At 43.3% G+C, this 19,321-nt stretch overlaps 1 protein-coding gene across 1 annotated transcript in view; it reads right to left on the bottom strand.

The window, feature by feature from the left end:
• Window positions 1–7,838: 7,838 nt before the first annotated feature.
• Window positions 7,839–19,321, bottom strand: part of LOC148453332 (cell adhesion molecule CEACAM7-like) — a gene marked incomplete at its 3' end in the record, with an annotated part of 28,413 nt that continues 16,930 nt past the window's right edge. The window contains exon 3 of the mRNA XM_088462272.1: window positions 7,839–7,956. Within this exon, the coding sequence (XP_088318398.1) occupies window positions 7,839–7,956 (118 nt within the window). The remainder of the gene's footprint in view (window positions 7,957–19,321) is intronic.

Here is a 19,321-nt window from a genome sequence, read left to right as displayed (position 1 = left end):
TGAAGTGGAATCTAGACGGGATTTGGAACCGGGGACACACTACCTCCATCAATTGTCTAAATCCCACTGCACTAATGGCGGATACCGGACGCACGTCTAACACCAACATAGCAGTCAAGGCCTCAGTTATACGTTTTGCTTCAGGATGACTGCTGTCGTACTTCATCCTCCTCGCTAAGGACTGTTGGAGGGTCAATTGTTTAGTAAAAGTAGTGGTGTTCCTACTTCCTCTCTGGGATGATGAACGACTCCCAGCAGCAGCAACAGCAGCAGCGGCAGCAGTAGGCGTAGCAATGCAGGATCCTCCAGAGGAATCCCGGATAGGAGAGTCAGTCATGCCAGTGACATGGCCTGCAGGACTACTTCCGATCCTGACTAAGGAGGAAATTGACGAGGAGGGAGTTGACGGTGTGGTTTGCAGGCGCTTGGATACAACAGGACAACGGGATTTAGGTGTCCCTGGACTGCTTACGGTCTTAGCTAAAGTTTCTGAACTTGACAGTAACTTTTTATGAACGCGCTGCAGGTGCCGTATAAGGGAGGATGTTCCTAGGTGGTTGACGTCCCTACCCCTACTTATTTCACCTTTACATATGGTACATATGGCAAGACAGTTGTTGTCCGGATTTGGATAGAAATATTGCCAGACCAAAGAGGTGGAATGTTTGGTCTTCTGCCCAGGCATGACCGTGATGGGCTTTTTCATCCCACGGACAACAACTGTCTCCCCCGGAGCCTGATTTAAACAAACCACATCACCATCAGAATCCTCCTCGCCAACTTCCTCCTCAGCGCCAGCTACACCAGTATCCTCATCCTGTTGTACTTCAACAGTGACATCTTCAATTTGCATATCAGCAAGTGGACTGTGGGTGCTCCTTTCAGCACTTGCAGGGGGCGTGCAAATGGTGGAAAGAGCCACCTCTTCCCGTCCAGTGCTGGGAAGGTCAGGCATCGCAACCACCACCACACTTGGACTCTCCTTGGGGATTTGTGATATCTTCTTAGAAAGCACAGTTCTTCGCTGTGCTTTTGCCAGCTTAACTCTTTTGATTTTTTTAGTGGGAGGAGGGCTTCCATCGTCATGTGAAGCTGAACCACTAGTCATGAACATACTAGGGATCGACCTTAGCCGTTCCTTGCCACTCCGTGTCGTAAATGGCATATTGGCAAGTTTACATTTCTCTTCAGCTGATTTAAATATCTTTTTCAAGGTCATTTTCCTGAACTTTGCCATTTGGGATTGTATGTGCCCTCTACTATGACATTGGGCATCGGCCTTGGCAGACGACGTTGATGGCATGTTATCGTCTATGTCATGACTAGTGGCAGCAGCTTCAGCACTAGGAGGAAGTGGTTCTTGATCTTTCTCTATTTTATTTTTATCGGAGAAAGTTTGGTCCTCCATTTATGTTATATCGATTTGATATATACGTGCGGCTAAACACAGAAAATAATTTTTTTTTTGGTTTGGACTGGAGTGTACTTTGGGGGTTACAGCACCCTTTAACGGTCAAGCCAGCCGGCCCTTTACTTATGACACAGGCGCACGCTTGGCACTACTTTGTTGATGCACGTGCGGCTACTGCGCACACAATTCACAAACACAGAAAATAATTTTTTTTTTGGTTTGGACTGGAGTGTACTTTCGGGGGTTACAGCACCCTTAACGGTCAAGCCAGCCGGCCCTTTACTTATGACACAGGCGCACTCTTGGCACTACTTTGTTGATGCACGTGCGGCTACTGCGCACACAATTCACAAACAAAGAAAATAATTTTTTTTTTGGTTTGGACTGGAGTGTACTTTGGGGGTTACAGCACCCTTTAACGGTCAAGCCAGCCGGCCCTTTACTTATGACACAGGCGCATGCTTGGCACTACTTTGTTGATGCACGTGCGGCTACTGCGCACACAATTCACAAACACAGAAAATAATTTTTTTTTTGGTTTGGACTGGAGTGTACTTTCAGGGGTTACAGCACCCTTTAACAGTCAAGCCAGCCGGCCCTTTACTTATGACACAGGCGCACGCTTGGCACTACTTTGTTGATGCACGTGCGGCTACTGCGCACACAATTCACAAACACAGAAAATAATTTTTTTTTTGGTTTGGACTGGAGTGTACTTTGGGGGTTACAGCACCCTTTAATGGTCAAGCCAGCCGGCCCTTTACTTATGACACAGGCGCACGCTTGGCACTACTTTGTTGATGCACGTGCGGCTACTGCGCACACAATTCACAAACACAGAAAATAATTTTTTTTTGGTTTGGACTGGAGTGTACTTTCGGGGGTTACAGCACCCTTAACGATCAAGCCAGCCGGCCCTTTACTTATGACACAGGCGCACGTTTGGCACTACTTTGTTGATGCACGTGCGGCTACTGCGCACACAATTCACAAACACAGAAAATAATTTTTTTTTTGGTTTGGACTGGAGTGTACTTTGGGGGTTACAGCACCCTTTAACGGTCAAGCCAGCCGGCCCTTTACTTATGACACAGTCGCACGCTTGGCACTACTTTGTTGATGCACGTGCGGTTACTGCGCACACAATTCACAAACACAGAAAATAATTTTTTTTTGGTTTGGACTGGAGTGTACTTTCGGGGGTTACAGCACCCTTAACGGTCAAGCCAGCCGGCCCTTTACTTATGACACAGGCGCACGCTTGGCACTACTTTGTTGATGCACGTGCGGCTACTGCGCACACAATTCACAAACACAGAAAATAATTTTTTTTTTGGTTTGGACTGGAGTGTAATTTCGGGGGTTACAGCACCCTTAACGGTCAAGCCAGCCGGCCCTTTACTTATGACACAGGCGCACGCTTGGCACTACTTTGTTGATGCACGTGCGGCTACTGCGCACACAATTCACAAACACAGAAAATAAATTTTTTTTTGGTTTGGACTGGAGTGTACTTTCGGGGGTTACAGCACCCTTAACGGTCAAGCCAGCCGGCCCTTTACTTATGACACAGGCGCACGCTTGGCACTACTTTGTTGATGCACGTGCGGCTACTGCGCACACAATTCACAAACACAGAAAATAATTTTTTTTTGGTTTGGACTGGAGTGTACTTTCGGGGGTTACAGCACCCTTTAACGGTCAAGCCAGCCGGCCCTTTACTTATGACACAGGCGCACGCTTGGCACTACTTTGTTGATGCACGTGCGGCTACTGCGCACACAATTCACAAACACAGAAAATATATTATTTTTTAGCACTTGGGGGGAGCACCCCTGATGGACAGAGCACCCCCTGGACAACACTACAGCACTCCTTTAGGACTGGGACACTGCACAGGACTTTGGAGTGGACACAGCCCCTATGGAGAACTGACTGCACAACACAGTCCAGCCAGCCCCTATGGACTTTGAAGTAGTGGACACAGCCCCTATTAACAACAGCAGCACAGCACAACACAGCCAGCCCCTATGGACTTTGAAGTAGTGGACAACAGCAGCACTACACTACACTACACTACACAGCCCTAACTCCCACCCTCCCTCTTCACTGTCCACAGCCGAGTGAGAAAATGGCGCCGACGCTTGTACCTTATATAGGATCCAAAACCCGCGAGACTCGGAAGGCGGGATGATGACGTTTTGCCTCGATTTCAGATCCGAGTCAGGCGGGAAAAGTCGAGCCTGACTCGGATCGGACTCGGATCGGGGGGGCTCGGGGGGGTTCGGATTTCAGAAATCCGAACCCGCTCACCCCTAATATGCAGTAGTTTTGTCTTCCCATGAAATACAGGATAATTACATATATTTGGAATATAATAATATAGATGCATATAAATGGTGTTTGCATAATATGTTCTGCAGATGCTTATTAAAACACACAATTGTGAAGTCAGGCATACAGTATGTGGCTGGCTGTGGGGGTGGGGTGGGGGGTTTGAGGCATTACCAGAAGTCTTTAGGTAACTGCTTATGTTGTGGGAAGGAGATAGAAGCATTTCACTTTTTGCTACAGTATGTCGCAGCACAATGTAACAATGTATTTAATCATAAATACATGTATGCAACAATCTTTAATAAGTATATAATCACACAGCATGAAGTAATAAAATGTCTATAAGCTAGAACATCCTTGAATCTTTGGAAACTTCTTTATATTTATTAAAAGGTTCTAACGTCCAGACTGAATCAATCCTAGTATAGTTATAATATTAAAAGCCCTTATTCTATAGTCACAGCAGAGTGTACTTGGAATAGATTACCAAAGGTGAAGATAACTTGACTCTCACTTGCGGGATGTTGGGACTCAAGAAGAGTTTCCTGGTGTGGTAGCAGTCCCTCCATGTAAACTGGAATGGGTAATAGTGTGATGTAAATCGTGTGACTCTTCCATGACCCCAAGTTAGCAGGTGCAGTTCTCAGAAATGTTTGAGCAATAAGATAGCTATGTGGGCTTGTAACAAAATGTCCATTGGTTAGTAGGGCTAACGCATTTCACCACTATCAGCACCTTATCAAAAAGGTGGCCTCTGGTATTTACTCCTGATGTTCATCTCTGGTGTTTAAATGGTGTTAAGTGCTCTAGAGTCTATACTGGGTTTGCAACTTATATTTGGACTGAGTCAAAGCAGTGCAATTGTATATAACATAGGTTGTGATTCAGCATCGGATGGCATTGCAAAGCTGCACGCAGGCAGGCTTTGCAATTCCGTTCTTGCTAATATGGAAATGAAGCAGGAGGTGTATGACACCCCCTGCGGCATTTGTGATCACAGTCCTGCAACTGAGGTTGCAAGCTGGGATCACCATTGTGACCATCGGCACCATGCTGTTGGCTAGCTGAGTAAACCTCAGCTTACTCAGGCTGGCAGGCTTGCGAGGCCAGGAAGCTGCATCCGTCAATGCAGTACCTGGCCTAGCCACTCTCGGAAAATGGGGTGGACACGACCCCTGTTTCCAGAAATGCCGGCCAACTTTGCCCCTGCACCACCCCTTAAATGCCATGCAGGGTCCGATTACGCAGGACCCATTCTGAAACAGCATACACTATTGTGCTTTCCTATATATATACATAGATATATATTTTTATTTAATTTTTTGTTTACATTCTCATGATAGAATATAGCAGAAGACAAGAACACTGTTGGAATAATACACACTATATTCTGGAGATATATATATATATATATATATGTGGGGCAGCACAGACGGTGTAATGGTTAGCATTACTGCCTCACAGCACTGAGGTCGTGGGTTCAATTCCCACCATGGCCCTAACTGTGCGGAGCTTATATATTCTCCCTGTGCTTGCGTGGGTTTCCTCCGGGTACTCTGGTTTCCTCCCACACTCCAAAAATATACCGGTAGGTTAATTAGCTCAAAACAAAAATTAACCCTAGTATGTGTGTGTGCATGTGATAGGGAACATAGATTGTAAGCTCCACTGGGGCAGGGACTGATGTGAATGGCCAACTATTCTCTGTAAAGCGCTGCGGAATATGTGTGTGCCATATAAATAACTGGTAATAAATATATACATATATACATATATAAGAATATATAAGATAAAGAAGATTTTATATGAAGGTAAATCATCACTGAATATACTGGCTTAATTCTAAGTCAGGTGTGCGTCTGTGCGTCTTTTGCCGATATTGCTTCTGTGACTTTATGCAAATACTGCTACAAGCCCTTCCCCAGTGTACAGTCAGGAGTCTGCATGTGTGAGGACAGATACGCCCACTTAGAGCTGCCACTTGGTGTGTCTGTAGATGTAACCGTCAGTCGCTCCATTGTTACTTGTACCAGCCCCATGCTACTATAGGAGCAGATTGTCTGTCAGAGTATTGTCTCCTGTGTGAAGGATTAAGCATCTGTGTACATAACAACTTCTGCAACATGCTCACGACACTTCCATAACACGCCCAGAAGACTGACAATCTCCATGCTTCTGCAGAGCCAGCTTCCTGTCACCTTCCAGTCACTGCCCAAGAATGCAAAATACATTTCATAGACATTTCTGAGGCTGTGCATCTTAATCACAGCTGCAAGCCTGTGCGCAAGTGCTCTGGAGGGATGCGCCCTGCCACTTACTGTAGACACATGTGCAGTATAAAAAAGAATGCTCAGCTGCGTCCATCATCGACATTGCCTCTGACCCAGAATCAGGCCTTTTATGTTCTAATTCATGATATTGGCAGAATTGCCTGATATCGGCTGAGCTATTGCTGCATTTGTGGGCGTCTTACACTTTATACACTAAAGACAGATATGGTTGATGCAACTTACCATTGCTAGTTGGCATTTCCATCACTGAATTCATGTTACTTGAAGGCCTGAAAAATAGCAGTGATTTCATCAAAGACTATAGATGCACTCCTCAGTGTGACAATACTAAAAAGAGAGACTTGCCAGGTAGAATATCTAAATCCTGGGACTATCCTTGGTAGGGCTGGATTAAGGGGCCTAGAGGGGAGGGAGGGGGCAACATAGGGCGGTCGCCCTGGGTCTCCCACACACAGGGGGGCCACCGAGCATGGTTGGTCTGACCCTAAAATTGTCAAGAGCATGTGCCCAGCACCTGTTCTTGGCACGTGTGGTGAGGTCAATGGCTGGGGAGGCACACATGGAGATGGGTCTGGGTGCTGGGAGCCTGTCTCACCCCCTCCTCACTGTAACTCTCCTCTAACTACACTAAGTTTCAGTATCCATTGATTCTCCTACCTGCGTCACTGTGTCTTCTCTTGTTTCTGCTGACTGAGCTGAGTGAGCTCCATTCTCTAAACACTGCAGTGCACTTCCTGGTCACATGACACATATTCAGAGGCATGCCACTATTAGCTCTCTTTCTGTGCAGCTTACTGTCCATGGTTTGGCCCTGTCCCCAGCTCTTGAAGCAGTGTCTGACTATACAGAAGCGAGGCTGAGCTGTTGCTGCTTCATCTCTTGTCACCCTGCAGTACCAGGGTGCTTTACAGAGATGGTGAGTATTAACTAAAAAAATTATTACAGTAAACAAAGAATATGTTTATGTTATAAAGATCTTCTTTCTATTATTCTAATAATTTTTATACCAACTCTCTGCCTCCCCTGCCTACCCTCACTGAACGTCCCTGGTTCCTGGACAGGGGCAAATGTGTTCTGCATGCACAGTACATACAGAGGAGAGTGGCTCCTGAGTCTCCTCATCAGCCTCATGTGACACATCACATCTGTGAAACTGATGATGGGACTCGGGAGATGCTTTGAGCTGTATGCATTGTGCATGCAGAGCACAGAGCTGGAAATATTCAAGTGGAGCCTGGCCATGCCATGGGAAGTGAGTACTCAGGGGCACTGGGGAGGTGTGGGGTGGCACTGTGTAGCAAAAATGGGGCACTGTGGGGCAGGGTTAGGGGCATAGTAGCAGTGGGGTGTAAATTTTATTGATGGGGCTCCTACAACTTAGTTACCCCGTGGCACCACAAGCCTTAATCCAGCCCTGAACCTTGAAAAAAAAAGACCTATTTGGTAACTATGACAAAGGTGATAGACCAGAGGTTCCCAAATGCAGTGCTCAAGGCTCCCCAACAGTTCAGGTTTTAGAGATATCCATGGTTGAGCACAGGTGGTTAAATCAAATTGACTGAGGTACTAATAAAGTCACCTGTGCTCAGCCATGGATAGCTCTAAAAACCTGAACTGTTGAGAAGCCTTGAGGACCGCATTTGGGAACTTCTGTGATAGAGTGAACAATGAGATACAGTACAATGAAGAACAACATAGAGGAGGAACAAACAACAATAATTCTGCAAGAGCTACAAGGACCTAGGTTATCTACTCCAGCTGACTATTAGGAATTGAGATGTTGTTTTATGTTAGTTACTTACTTTTTGCGCCGTTTACGTACAATGAACAGATAATATAACGCAGCAACAAGAGCCACCACTAACAGAACTGCAACCAGAATTCCTATGATAAGTCCTACATTTGTGCCAGGTGGGAATTCTGTAAAGAAAATGTAGTACAGTACAAATTAGATTTGTAGGAAAAGCTGAGAGCAAATAAAATTAACATCTTAGGCTATAAGGTGACAGCTCTGCAAGTAGAAACCTTTCATCTGTGTTACTGTATAAAACTTTGTATACTGAAGGTGAGTACAAGAAATAGGGTGCTAGTATAGTAAATATTAAAGGGGTTCTAGTGGCAAGTGCAACTACAATACAACATCTCATGCACAGATTTTGGGGGCAGGAAGGGGTGAGTGTCAGGGACAAAGAGGCCTGTCTAGTGAATGAGTCTGCCTTATATCCATTTCTAAAACCCACCATGCAACAAACCTCCTCCAACAATCATAGATTCCCTTACAATTGTCAATCACCCAGCCCCCAGTTAAAGACCTTCAAGGGGGTTGTAGTATCAAGCAGTGTGAAGAGTGGAGAAGTGGACCAGGGGAGTAGTTGCCCATAGCAACTACAGATGTATGCAGACGCCCTTATTTTGGTTCTAAATCATAGTCGTGTTTTGGTAAAACCAACCTCAAGTGTTATGGTTTTGGTTTTGCATTCCTTTAAAAAATTATAAAAACAGCTAATCTCTTGTAATTTGGACCTGCTTTTGTTCCTATAGTACTATTAACTTCATTAACATTCTTTTCCATTCATGTTTTGACCACCACACAGCACCTGAAATCACGATTTATATGCAATCCAAAATACGCAAGATCCAGTTTTTTTAGATCCGAGTTTCAAACTTGCGAGAAGACCCGAGTCAGGACTCGGAACCCCCAAAGTGATCTAAGCTGGGACTCTGTTAGGCTCAGAACCCCAACTTCTGTATTTAACGGCCATCAGGCTTAAAAACAGCCTTTAGTTTCCTGGTTTGTATTGAGTCTCTGATGTACAGTGCTTAAACACAAATTACCTTCCACGGAAACATTTTTACATAATTTCATCAATAAACAAATGAATTGTGAAAGTAATTTAAGTGTTGATTGCCCATAGCAACCAATCAGATTCTACTTAACATTAATCTAACACCTTCTAGAAGATAATAGCTAAAATCTGATTGGCTGCTATGGGCAACATCTCCACTTCTAAAAACCCGTACTTTAGTAAATATACCCCCAGGTGTCTAGAATTTCCTTCTAGGTTAAAATACGTGTTATGGAGCGTACACACGGTCAGATTTGTCAGACTTGTCAGATTTGTCAGATGAACGACTGAACGATTTGAACGATTTTACCAAAGTTTTGAACAATTTGAACGATTTGAATGATTGAACGATTTTTGACTGCATTAAAATGAATGGAATCGTCCAAGTCTGACTGCAAACACATCAGATGTCAGATATCGTTATCTGACAAACGGGAACGCGCATCGTTGATCGTACCATCGTTCAGGCATGTCAGATATGAACGATTTTCCTTCAGATATGAACGACTGAACGATTTTTAAATCGTTATCGTTCATATCTGAAGGAAAAATCTGATCGTGTGTATGCACCATTACTCTACAGGAGATTTCCAATTGCATGATATTAATCATTAAGGAGTCTATTTACTAATACGCTGCGTTAATGCCAATCCTGCTTCGCCTGCTACCGCTGTGAAGCAGGAGATGGCTAACGCAGCACTTACTAAAAATAGACCAGCCGTGGAGGGTGAACGTTTAGTCACCCCCTCAGTGGTAACAGCTGACACTCCCTTCCCCTGACAGCCCTGTGTGTGACTCACCATCTCCAGGCTCCGGCCGCCAGCAGCAGCAACAGCAGTGACTTTTTTTTTTTTCAACACACTTTATTTAAAAATGGCCAACCTGACACAGCTGAAGTCCTGCTTCTCCAGTGAGGAGTAGCAGATATCAGCAGCTACAGGAGGTGATATCAGCGCTGGGGAAGTCAGATGACGGTAAGTGACATCTCCTCTTAGTAATACCTGGGACATAGGTGTTTATGGCAGCGCTAAGTGCCCTAGGTCCAGTGTGATATTGTAGCCTGCACTTAGCGCTGGCAGGCTATAGGCAGAGAAAATCCCTTTAGTACATACAGAGAAGCGGTATGTACAGGGATTTTCTCTGCCTTTAGCATTTTTACCCCTTTTCTCCCTTTAGTACATAGACCCCTGAATCACATAACAGGAGAAAATAGAGAAACCATATATTAAATATTATATGCAGCTTCCAGTCAGCAGGAACTAATAGGATCAAAAGAATGGAAGAAAGATGATAATTTAAGAATACCTTTCAATACTAAGTATAGTAGCCAACATCAGGAACTAGAAAGAATAATAAAGAAACATTGGGGACTATTACTTAAGGATCCCATTATTGTTAAGTATCTTCAAGAGAAACCTAAATTTGTCTACCGTAAGGCGGACAATATATGAAAACACATAGGGGTAAATTTACTAAGATGGGAGTTCTATTAAGAAGTGATGTTGCCAATAGCAACCAATCAGATTCTAGGTATTATCTACTAGAAGGTGTTAGATAAATGAGAAGTAGAATCTGATTGGTTGCTATGGGCAACATTTCCACTTCTTAAATAGAACTCCCATCTTAGCAAATTTACCCCATAGTGAGGAGTTCTCTGGACACACAACCGATGATTAAGCCTATTAAGTCTAAGGGGTCAATTTACTAAGCAGTGTTAGGAGACAGAGTGAAAACTGAGAAGGTGCCAGCCAATCAGCTCCCAACTGTCATTTTTCAAACACAGCCTGTGAGATGGCAGTTAGGAGCTGATTGGCTGGCACCTTATCACTGATCACTCTGTCTCCTAACACTGCTTAGTAAATAGACCCCTAAAGGTTTTTATCGATGTGGCCAGTGCCCCATGTGCAAAAATTGTAAAAGCACGTATTCAGTTATTACAAAATACATTTCGAGTTATAATAAAAAAGAATTTGAAATTATAGCATTATAACTTGTCACAGCAAAAGTGTAGTTTATTTATTAAGGTGTGATTGTGACAAACAATATGTAGGGCGGACTACGCATAAACTAAAAGAGAGAATGGCTGAACTTCTCCGAAACATTAAAAAGGGCCTTATAACACATGGAGTTTCAGCACATTTTAAAGATCAACATGAATGCAATCCATCTAAGTTCATTTCTTTCTGTGGTATACAATTGGTGCCCAATTATTGGAGGAAAACAATATGGAAGAACGCTTAGCCAGGACAGAGATGAGTACTATCTTCAGTTTAGGCACTTTTACACCTAAAGGTTTAACCTTAGAGTTCAAAACAAAATGGTTTCTATAAGATATTTAAATCCCATACTGTCCGTTTGACATCTCCTGTATGAATTTTAGTGTACTAGTGAACATTCTCATTTTATGTTGATGTAACATTTTTGTATCTGTTTTTATGGAACATGTAATTATTTATTATGTAATTTATCACATTGTTTAATCATTTTGGGCTTGATTCTGGCCCGCTCGCGAGCGCTGAGCACTCGCAAGCGGGTCGATGGTGCCCAAGTGCGCATGCGCACGATGGAGGCGGCTCCGTCGTGCGCATGCGCAGACCCGAATAACGACGGCAAAGCCGTCGTTATGGGTCTCGCACCAAAGGGGGCGTGCTGTCGATGGTGAGTGACAGCACGCCCCCTTTGGTGGGCGTGCCGGGGGCGTGGCTGCCCAGACGGAGGCGTTCATATGGATGGTCTTGACCATCACGACCATCTTTTTGGCCGCTCGCATAAGCTGTGGGTGGTCACCCACAGCTATGCGAGCGGCCAGGAGGCTGCTCCAATGATAGGTAGGATGGCCCTGATTCAGAGCGAGCGCAGCGTTATGTCGCGTCACCATGAGACGAGCTAGTCCCATCACGCTTGATGGTGATAGATGTAATACCACTTCCGGTGGACACACTGTGCTTTCCAGACTATGGAACACACAAGCCGTGGTCCCGGAAGTAAGTAAGGAAGACCTCCTTGATCCTTATAAGGACCATGAGAATAATGGACACGAAAATCCTGGTAATAGAATATAAGGTATGTATAATGTATATTATACAGTATAGATACCTTTTTGGTTATATTGTTTATAAAGATGACCACACCCCCTATTTAAAGGGATTTCCGGTTTGGGGGTATTTAAGTCTGCTCCATGGCCCTGGCAGTGACACCTTAAAAAAGACATTGATCACACCCCTGCCGGGGACACACTAAACGATGTCGCTCATGGAGCGAACCGTCTAGTGTGTATGCCCCTTAAATTATTTGTCCTAGTGATGGTGAAGCTATGTATGTACAGTACAACATACATCCTACACTTTCTCTTAGTAAAATAATATAAATCAGCAAGAACAGGTTGGGATAACTTTCTTACACTTTTGTCACTATTTTATTATTAGAGCACGAGTTATTGTTTTTCAATTCTGTACACTACTCCTTCACACTTCTTATCACCTCCCTTCTTTTATCATCATTTATTTATTTTCACTTTTCCCATTACAAATTATCACTTATGCATATCACATTTTTACACCATGCAGAATGATTCATTTTTTTAGCATATTTTTAATCTTGATCATTTTTTATTTTCTTCATTTCACACATCAATAATTTTTGTACATTAAGTATAAATTTAATTTTATCAAATAATGTGGGCTTTTTTTATGTATCTACACTGATAATATCTATTAGTTTCTATAGTGCAGTATTTAATCTTTAATTTTTAATGTTATCATCTTTCTCACATATTGTACAGTGCATATTGTATGCAAATGGACTGTTTTTGTAATGAGAGGAGATTACTTTTTCTGAACCCCCCCCTTTTTTAAGTAATTTCCATTTATCTCTGATTATAAGTTATACTATACTTACCTTGATTTGTTACTAGAATAAGTATCTCTTATCATAAGTTATACCATACTTATCTGGTTTCGTTGTTAACATCAAATCCTGACCAATATTCATTTATATATTTTTCTTAAATTTAATAATGCTGTGTAGTACTGTTTCCATGAGTCAACATTAAGTAAATTAATTGATTATAGTAGGGACGGTTTGTGTTGCTATGTTTTCTTTATAGACACTAAATCAGCCCTCAGATGTGTGATTTATGGCGCTATTGGAACATTATTTCCGCAGTTGGCATTGGAGGATTACTCTGTCTATCAGAGCATCCTATCCAATCATGAGATAGCCGGTGGGATTTATTTCCGGCCACAACATCAACACGTGAGCCCTCTTGACAAAGTCTCTCAGGCGAAACACACGTCGGGGGACGGGAGTCCCTGTGCACACAGGCACTCTGGATCACACGGACGGCAGCTCAGGCATTATTTTTCTCTTCCTCTCCCCGCTGATTGCGCTACCAGGTATTTTCTGTACTATCCTCCTTTCACCAGACTCTCATCAGTTGCCAGCTATGTTGTTCCCACCCTGCAATACTGCGGCAACAGGGGGATCCCACTGCCTGCACTGACAGCAGAGAGAGTGCTTTCTATATTTCACTGTGCTTTGGGACGGGGACTCTCATTCCCAGTCCTATGCTTATGTAAGACTGGCAATAGCAGATCCACAATTCCCTGTAAATGCACAGATACTTTCTTTTCAATTTCCTGCGATCTGCCATGGGGATGATTTTTGAATAATGAGGGATATCTCAGATTTTCTGTCAATTACCAAACTGTCAGGTCCGTGTTATCACTGCATTCATTGAAATAGGCAATGATTTATGTATTAATTATTGACATTTATATTTAAATTTATTTTTATTTTCGCCTTCTACACTATTTTTAACTAATATAGAGGGTTGTCTCATCATGTCCTTGTGATTCACACACGTATGCACTTTTGCACTTTGTATTGATGCACCTATAGTATTAACGATGCATGATATGAGAAATGGTCATTGTTCATGCATGCAATGAATATTCTGATTTAATAACTGTTTGACAAATTTGTTTCATATTCTTTTCATATTTATATTAATTTAAATGACATTGTTGTGTTTAAGTTTTATCTACAACATCTACTTGACTTGTGTAGGTTTGTATTTTTGCACTGTACATCAATCATAGTGGTACCACAAAGTTATAGCATGGGAATAATTAGTGATCATATACACAATGAAGATATTGATTGGATGAATTGTTTTATACCAAACTTGTATTCTTTCATTGTTATTCTCATGTGTATCAACACTTAGGATTTTTTTGCTGCTATTTTTAGGATATTTTTGCACTTAGCACTTTGACATTTCATTTATTGTTAATCTATATATCAATGGTATCTTTCAGATATATGTGTATTAATTTTTGCTGCTATTTCTAGGACATTCTTGATTGCACTAACACTTTGATTTGTTTGCTGCTAATTCGAATGGGTATGGTATCTCTTAAATACATAAATGATATATGATTGCATACCTTCCTATTTCTCATACTAGGTGTGATCACACTCTAGTTTCTTTGGTTTAAACATGATGACCATATGATGTGTTTTTTTGTACAAAGAATGTTTAATTTATTCAATTAAAAGTTACATTTTAATATATGTGACACAGTGTGCCTCAATCAAAGGAGTTACTTTTCTCTTTTTTCCCTTGTACTCAGTTTATTACTTCTTGAGAGCACCTCTGTCAGACATAGCCATTGCATCATGTGATTATATTTTCTATAATTTAGAGAACACATTGTCTGTATTTACTTGTGCTGCGTTCCCCTTTTCCCCATCATCCCTTACCCCTGTTTATTGTATTGGGTTTTTTTTGCTTCCCTGATTTATGTACAGATGTGTCCTCATCCTCATACACCTGTGCTCAAATCATGCCACGGACCTTGCGACTTAGCCACACTACACATCTTTTTCTTTGAATATGCAACATAATGGCATCACTTAATGGCTTACTAATCTATTGACCACATTTGTTAGTTCATGGTAACTGATCTGCCTGTGAGTATATAAAATGCTGATTTTATACCTTTTATATACTATAATTATGGCAAGCATGTGCATGTCATAACTGCTAATTTGATAGATACATATTTATAATTATTATTATTATTATTCATTTATTTATATGGCACTACAAGGGTTCTGCAGCACCTAACAAAGTACATAAACAAATGAGCGAACAAGAAACCAGTGACTTACAGTACATAACAATGCAGGACAAGGACATGGTTATACACATTGCACCATTAGCGATCATAACACTCAAAATAAGCAGCAGCAGCAACCAAGTGTTAGGTGCCCTTGTGGGGAGTTTGGAGTAGATGATAGTATAAGTAAGGAAAGGAGAGGCACATAAGGGAAGAGGGCCCTGCTTGTAAGAGCTTACATTCTAATGGGGAGAGGCATACAAAGGGCCATAGCTAGGGAAGTCTGACCAGTGCCATGGCACAGGGCACCGCAGGGCAGGGTGCGATGTTTGGGCCTGTCAATTTTCCTGTTTATTATCATTCTCACTTGTAGCTTCCTCTTCTTTTATCCCCAGCATCTCCTGGCCTCTCCTATCTCTTCTCTGGCCCTTCCCCAGGAGGCTATGGCCCTTTTTCAAGTGCACTATCTTATGTCCATATTTAAAAAATGGGGTGCTCTCTCTGGCACAGGGCACCAAAAAGTTTAGTTACGGCTCTGGGCATACAGACGGGTGACACAGATGGAGTAGATAGACAGAGAGAATGGAGAATGGAGCAGCTGGTTAGAATGAGGGCTGGAAGGATTTTATAATAGTGCAGTGACCATTTCTTCTCATGTGCTTAGTATGCAGTATGCTGCTTTGTTAGTGCCAATACACATATTAATGGTTAGTGAAGTGCCATTACATATATCTGCCCCCCCTTTATATTTATCATTTGGGCTTGTTTCTTTCTGCACATTCCTTCTATTTTTAGAGGGTCTGATTCTCTTTGCCCCATACTATATTTTTTTATTTATTCATGCCTGGTCCTATCTGACACCATCCCGTATATAGTTGTTCATGTGGGCCTTTTTACAAATGTCATACACATCATTAAGCCTCCTCTACCCCACCATTTTCTTACCTTATGCCATTGGTTCCCAAACTTGGTGCCCTAGAGTACAGTATCAGCATTGTTTTCATGGTATCCCTAGGCCAAAATTTTTAATGAGAAATTCAACAAATATTATTATATGAAGTAAATTGTACTTATATGTCATCCTGAGGTTCAGTTATGTGATGGTAGACAGGATTGCGTTCCTGTTTGTACACATATTTTATGATTGGCAGCCACCTATATTGGTTTTGCCTATCATACCCATAGCACTCCTGCAAGTGCCCCATGGCAACATTAGAGTGCCACAGCACTCATTTTGGTAACGACTGTCATATGCCATTAAGTGACTCCTTCTCTCTTGCAATAACTATTTTATCTCTGGTTCTCTATTTCTCTTTTCCTTCCTTTTTCTCTCTCCTCTTTATTTTTTGCATGAACTGCGGTGCTATTACACGGCTCCTTTCTGGCAGTATTGCTGTGTTGCTGCGTGATGATGTTCATCAGGGATAAAAGCAGAGAGCTGAGCACCATTCAGTGTCAATGTGAGGCAGCAGCACCGGATTCATGTGGGACTGAGGATCTGATTCAGACCCGGACGCTAAGCCGTGAACGCACGCTATGGCCAATAATTGCATGTTCGCGCATGCGTATGCATCAATATGCGCATGCGCAAGTCACTCACTGCGCTCAGGAATTGTGCACTCTTATTACACAGACGGGATGCTACTTTGAGTGACAGCGCCGTTTGTGGGTGGTAACAGGGGAAGGTTCTTGTGAACGGGGGAGTGGTGCTGCGAACGCCGGCGTGTCTGGGCGTCTAAACGGTGTTTTAGGGTTGTGCATAATTATCAAAGATGCGTCATTGTACAAGTCACTTGGTTGTATTTTAGACAGCACTGATCGCTGTGCTTGCGGTGGGGTAGGGTCTACCTCAAGCGCTGCGTGCAGCTCCGATGGCTCTCAATGTCCCCGATTAGTCACACACTTCCTGTAGATGACGTGTGCTAAGAGAGAAAGGTGGGCATCTTTATACTGGCTTGCGTTCACTCTGCCGTCGCTCTCTAAGGCATAGAGGGCGTCCTTCCAACAGACAGTGTGATCGCGGCATTTGCATACCCGGTCCCTTTTGGCTGCATTTGCTCGCGGCTTAGCGTCCGGGTCTGAATCTGGCCCTGAGTTGCCACTGGATATTGCAAAGAGAGATTTTTCATTCGATGCCGCCAGGTGTCGGCGAGGAGTAATGTAATAACAAAATATGATCCTTTTTCCTGGTGGTGGTGCCCCGAGACTGCAGCCTATTAGCATACCCTAAATCTGGCCATGATCTGGCACTTACAGTCAGTCACTTGAATGTGCTTCAGTTACCATAACCATTTCCTTACTGGTAAGCAGCTGAATGGCTGTGAGGGGATGTAGTCAGCATCCAGGCATTCAGGATACTGGTGATCAGAATCCCGGCACTGAAATCACGACAGCAGTCTGAATCCCGGCTCCAAGATCTTGACCGATGACATCCCAACAGTGAGTATTAAGGTTAGGGTTAGGATTAGAGTTAGGTTTAAAGTTAGGCATTTAGGGCATCGTTAGGGTTAGGCTGTGGGAGGGAAGGGTTAAGGTTAAGCTGCGAGAGGGGGAGGGTTAGGGTTAGGCTGCGGGAAAGGTGGGTTAGGGGGAAGGTTAGGGTTAGAATACTTATCAAAGTCTGTTGGCATTCTGACTATCGGGGTGCCACTGTGAGTATTCTGAACTTTGGCATTCTGTCCGTCGGGATCCCGTACCCAACCCACTGTGAGTGACTGTCTACGTCTATCAATGGCCAGCCTGCTGATTGGCTCAGAGATAGTAATTCAAAGCCAATCAAAGGTCTGTTTCCTTCAGCAGCAGCCGTTCATTGGCTGGCGGGGCTCCAAGTGCAGGAACACACTCGTGTGACATTCGGCATCAGTACTGTATGTATAGTATGTACATTTATAGCTCTGCTATGTCCGTCTGTTAGGTTTGTTATTTTCTTACCTAAGGATGCTACTTAAGAGGACTAATCTTCACCTAGGATGCTACTGGACAAGGGGACGAACCAACACAAGAGACAAGTTCAGTATGTAGTGTGAGTGCGAGTGAGTGAATGAGTGACTGCATGTATAATAAAAGAATAAAACATTTAGTGTGTGTACAGTATACTGTCAATATTTTTATATTTCTTTTACATGGAGACTACAGGTACCAGCGGGCCCTTAATGCCCCTCATGTTGTGCACTTGTGGTTCTATGAAGTACCGGCATGCAGGGGAGGCTGTGGCATTACCCACCCACTAGTGGAGCCTGGTGTTGGTTCTAAAAATACGGGACCCCTACTCAAAGTTTTCTGCATATTTTTAGGACGAGGGCAGATCCAAGAGCCCGGTGCTGGGTCAATAAATACGGGGGACCCCTGCACATTTTTTTCCCTGTTTTTTTTTTAACCAAGGCTGGCTTAAAAGAGCCTTAGACTTGTTATGCTTGGGAGAGGGGACCCAACATCATTATTTTTTTAATTAACACTTTAAAGGCTTTTTTTACACAGAGAAGCATGCACGGATCTCACTAATCTATATTTGCTTCTGATAAACACGCTACTGGAATTTGTGAATTCATGTGTGATTATGGGTCAATACAAGTGAAGTCGCACACACCAGAACATGGTGAGTATCACCATCAAATGCCAGCCAAATACACTCTTTAGTAAATTTGTGATTTACAGTGGAAAATGTTCAGATGAAGAGCTGTGATTAGAGATCACACACCAATATGAATCTTAGTATATTTCCCCCTTAGTATAAGATCTGAGTGGATTTTGCAGTCTGAGTCAGATGCTGCTATAAGAGGACCTTCCAAAGCAAGGGATAAATGGCCTGCTTCATTACGGATTGCAATAGCGATTACGCGATAGTATGCTAATCCACTGCGATCGCTATGCCGACGCAGCACAACATAAGTACCAGTGCCGTATCTGGGTGGCAGTGTGCCCTGTGATGCACTGCCACCCCTCGTATTCCCCTCCACCCCCTCCTCCTTCTGAGTGCTTACCTATTTCCACCTGGGGGTGGGTGGAGGGCGGGTAACTTCTTCGGCGTCGCTCTGCGGGTGCCAAGTAGCACTGCAGGAGGTCTCTCTACAGACCTCCGGAGCCGGACAGGTTGCGGGCCTGTGACCTTGGATGCTACCGCCCTGTGCGGAGGTACCAGCCGCACCACCCTCCCTACGGCTGTGATAAGTACAGCCACTTTACCTTACACACATTCGTAATCCTTAGCAAGACCGCAAAACCATTTATAACATCGAGTACCATCGCAGCCTCACGCACAGACCAGTGAGGAGCGCAGAACTGGAGCTGTGTAGGTGTTAAAAGCAGGAGTCAGTAGGA

Source organism: Taudactylus pleione, unplaced genomic scaffold, assembly GCF_031769625.1.
Source record: "Taudactylus pleione unplaced genomic scaffold, aTauple2 ptg001179l, whole genome shotgun sequence".
NCBI classification, from domain to species: Eukaryota; Metazoa; Chordata; class Amphibia; order Anura; family Myobatrachidae; genus Taudactylus; species Taudactylus pleione.
The sequence above is the reverse complement of the archived record's forward strand: the minus strand, read 5'-3'. Positions and strand labels throughout refer to the sequence as shown.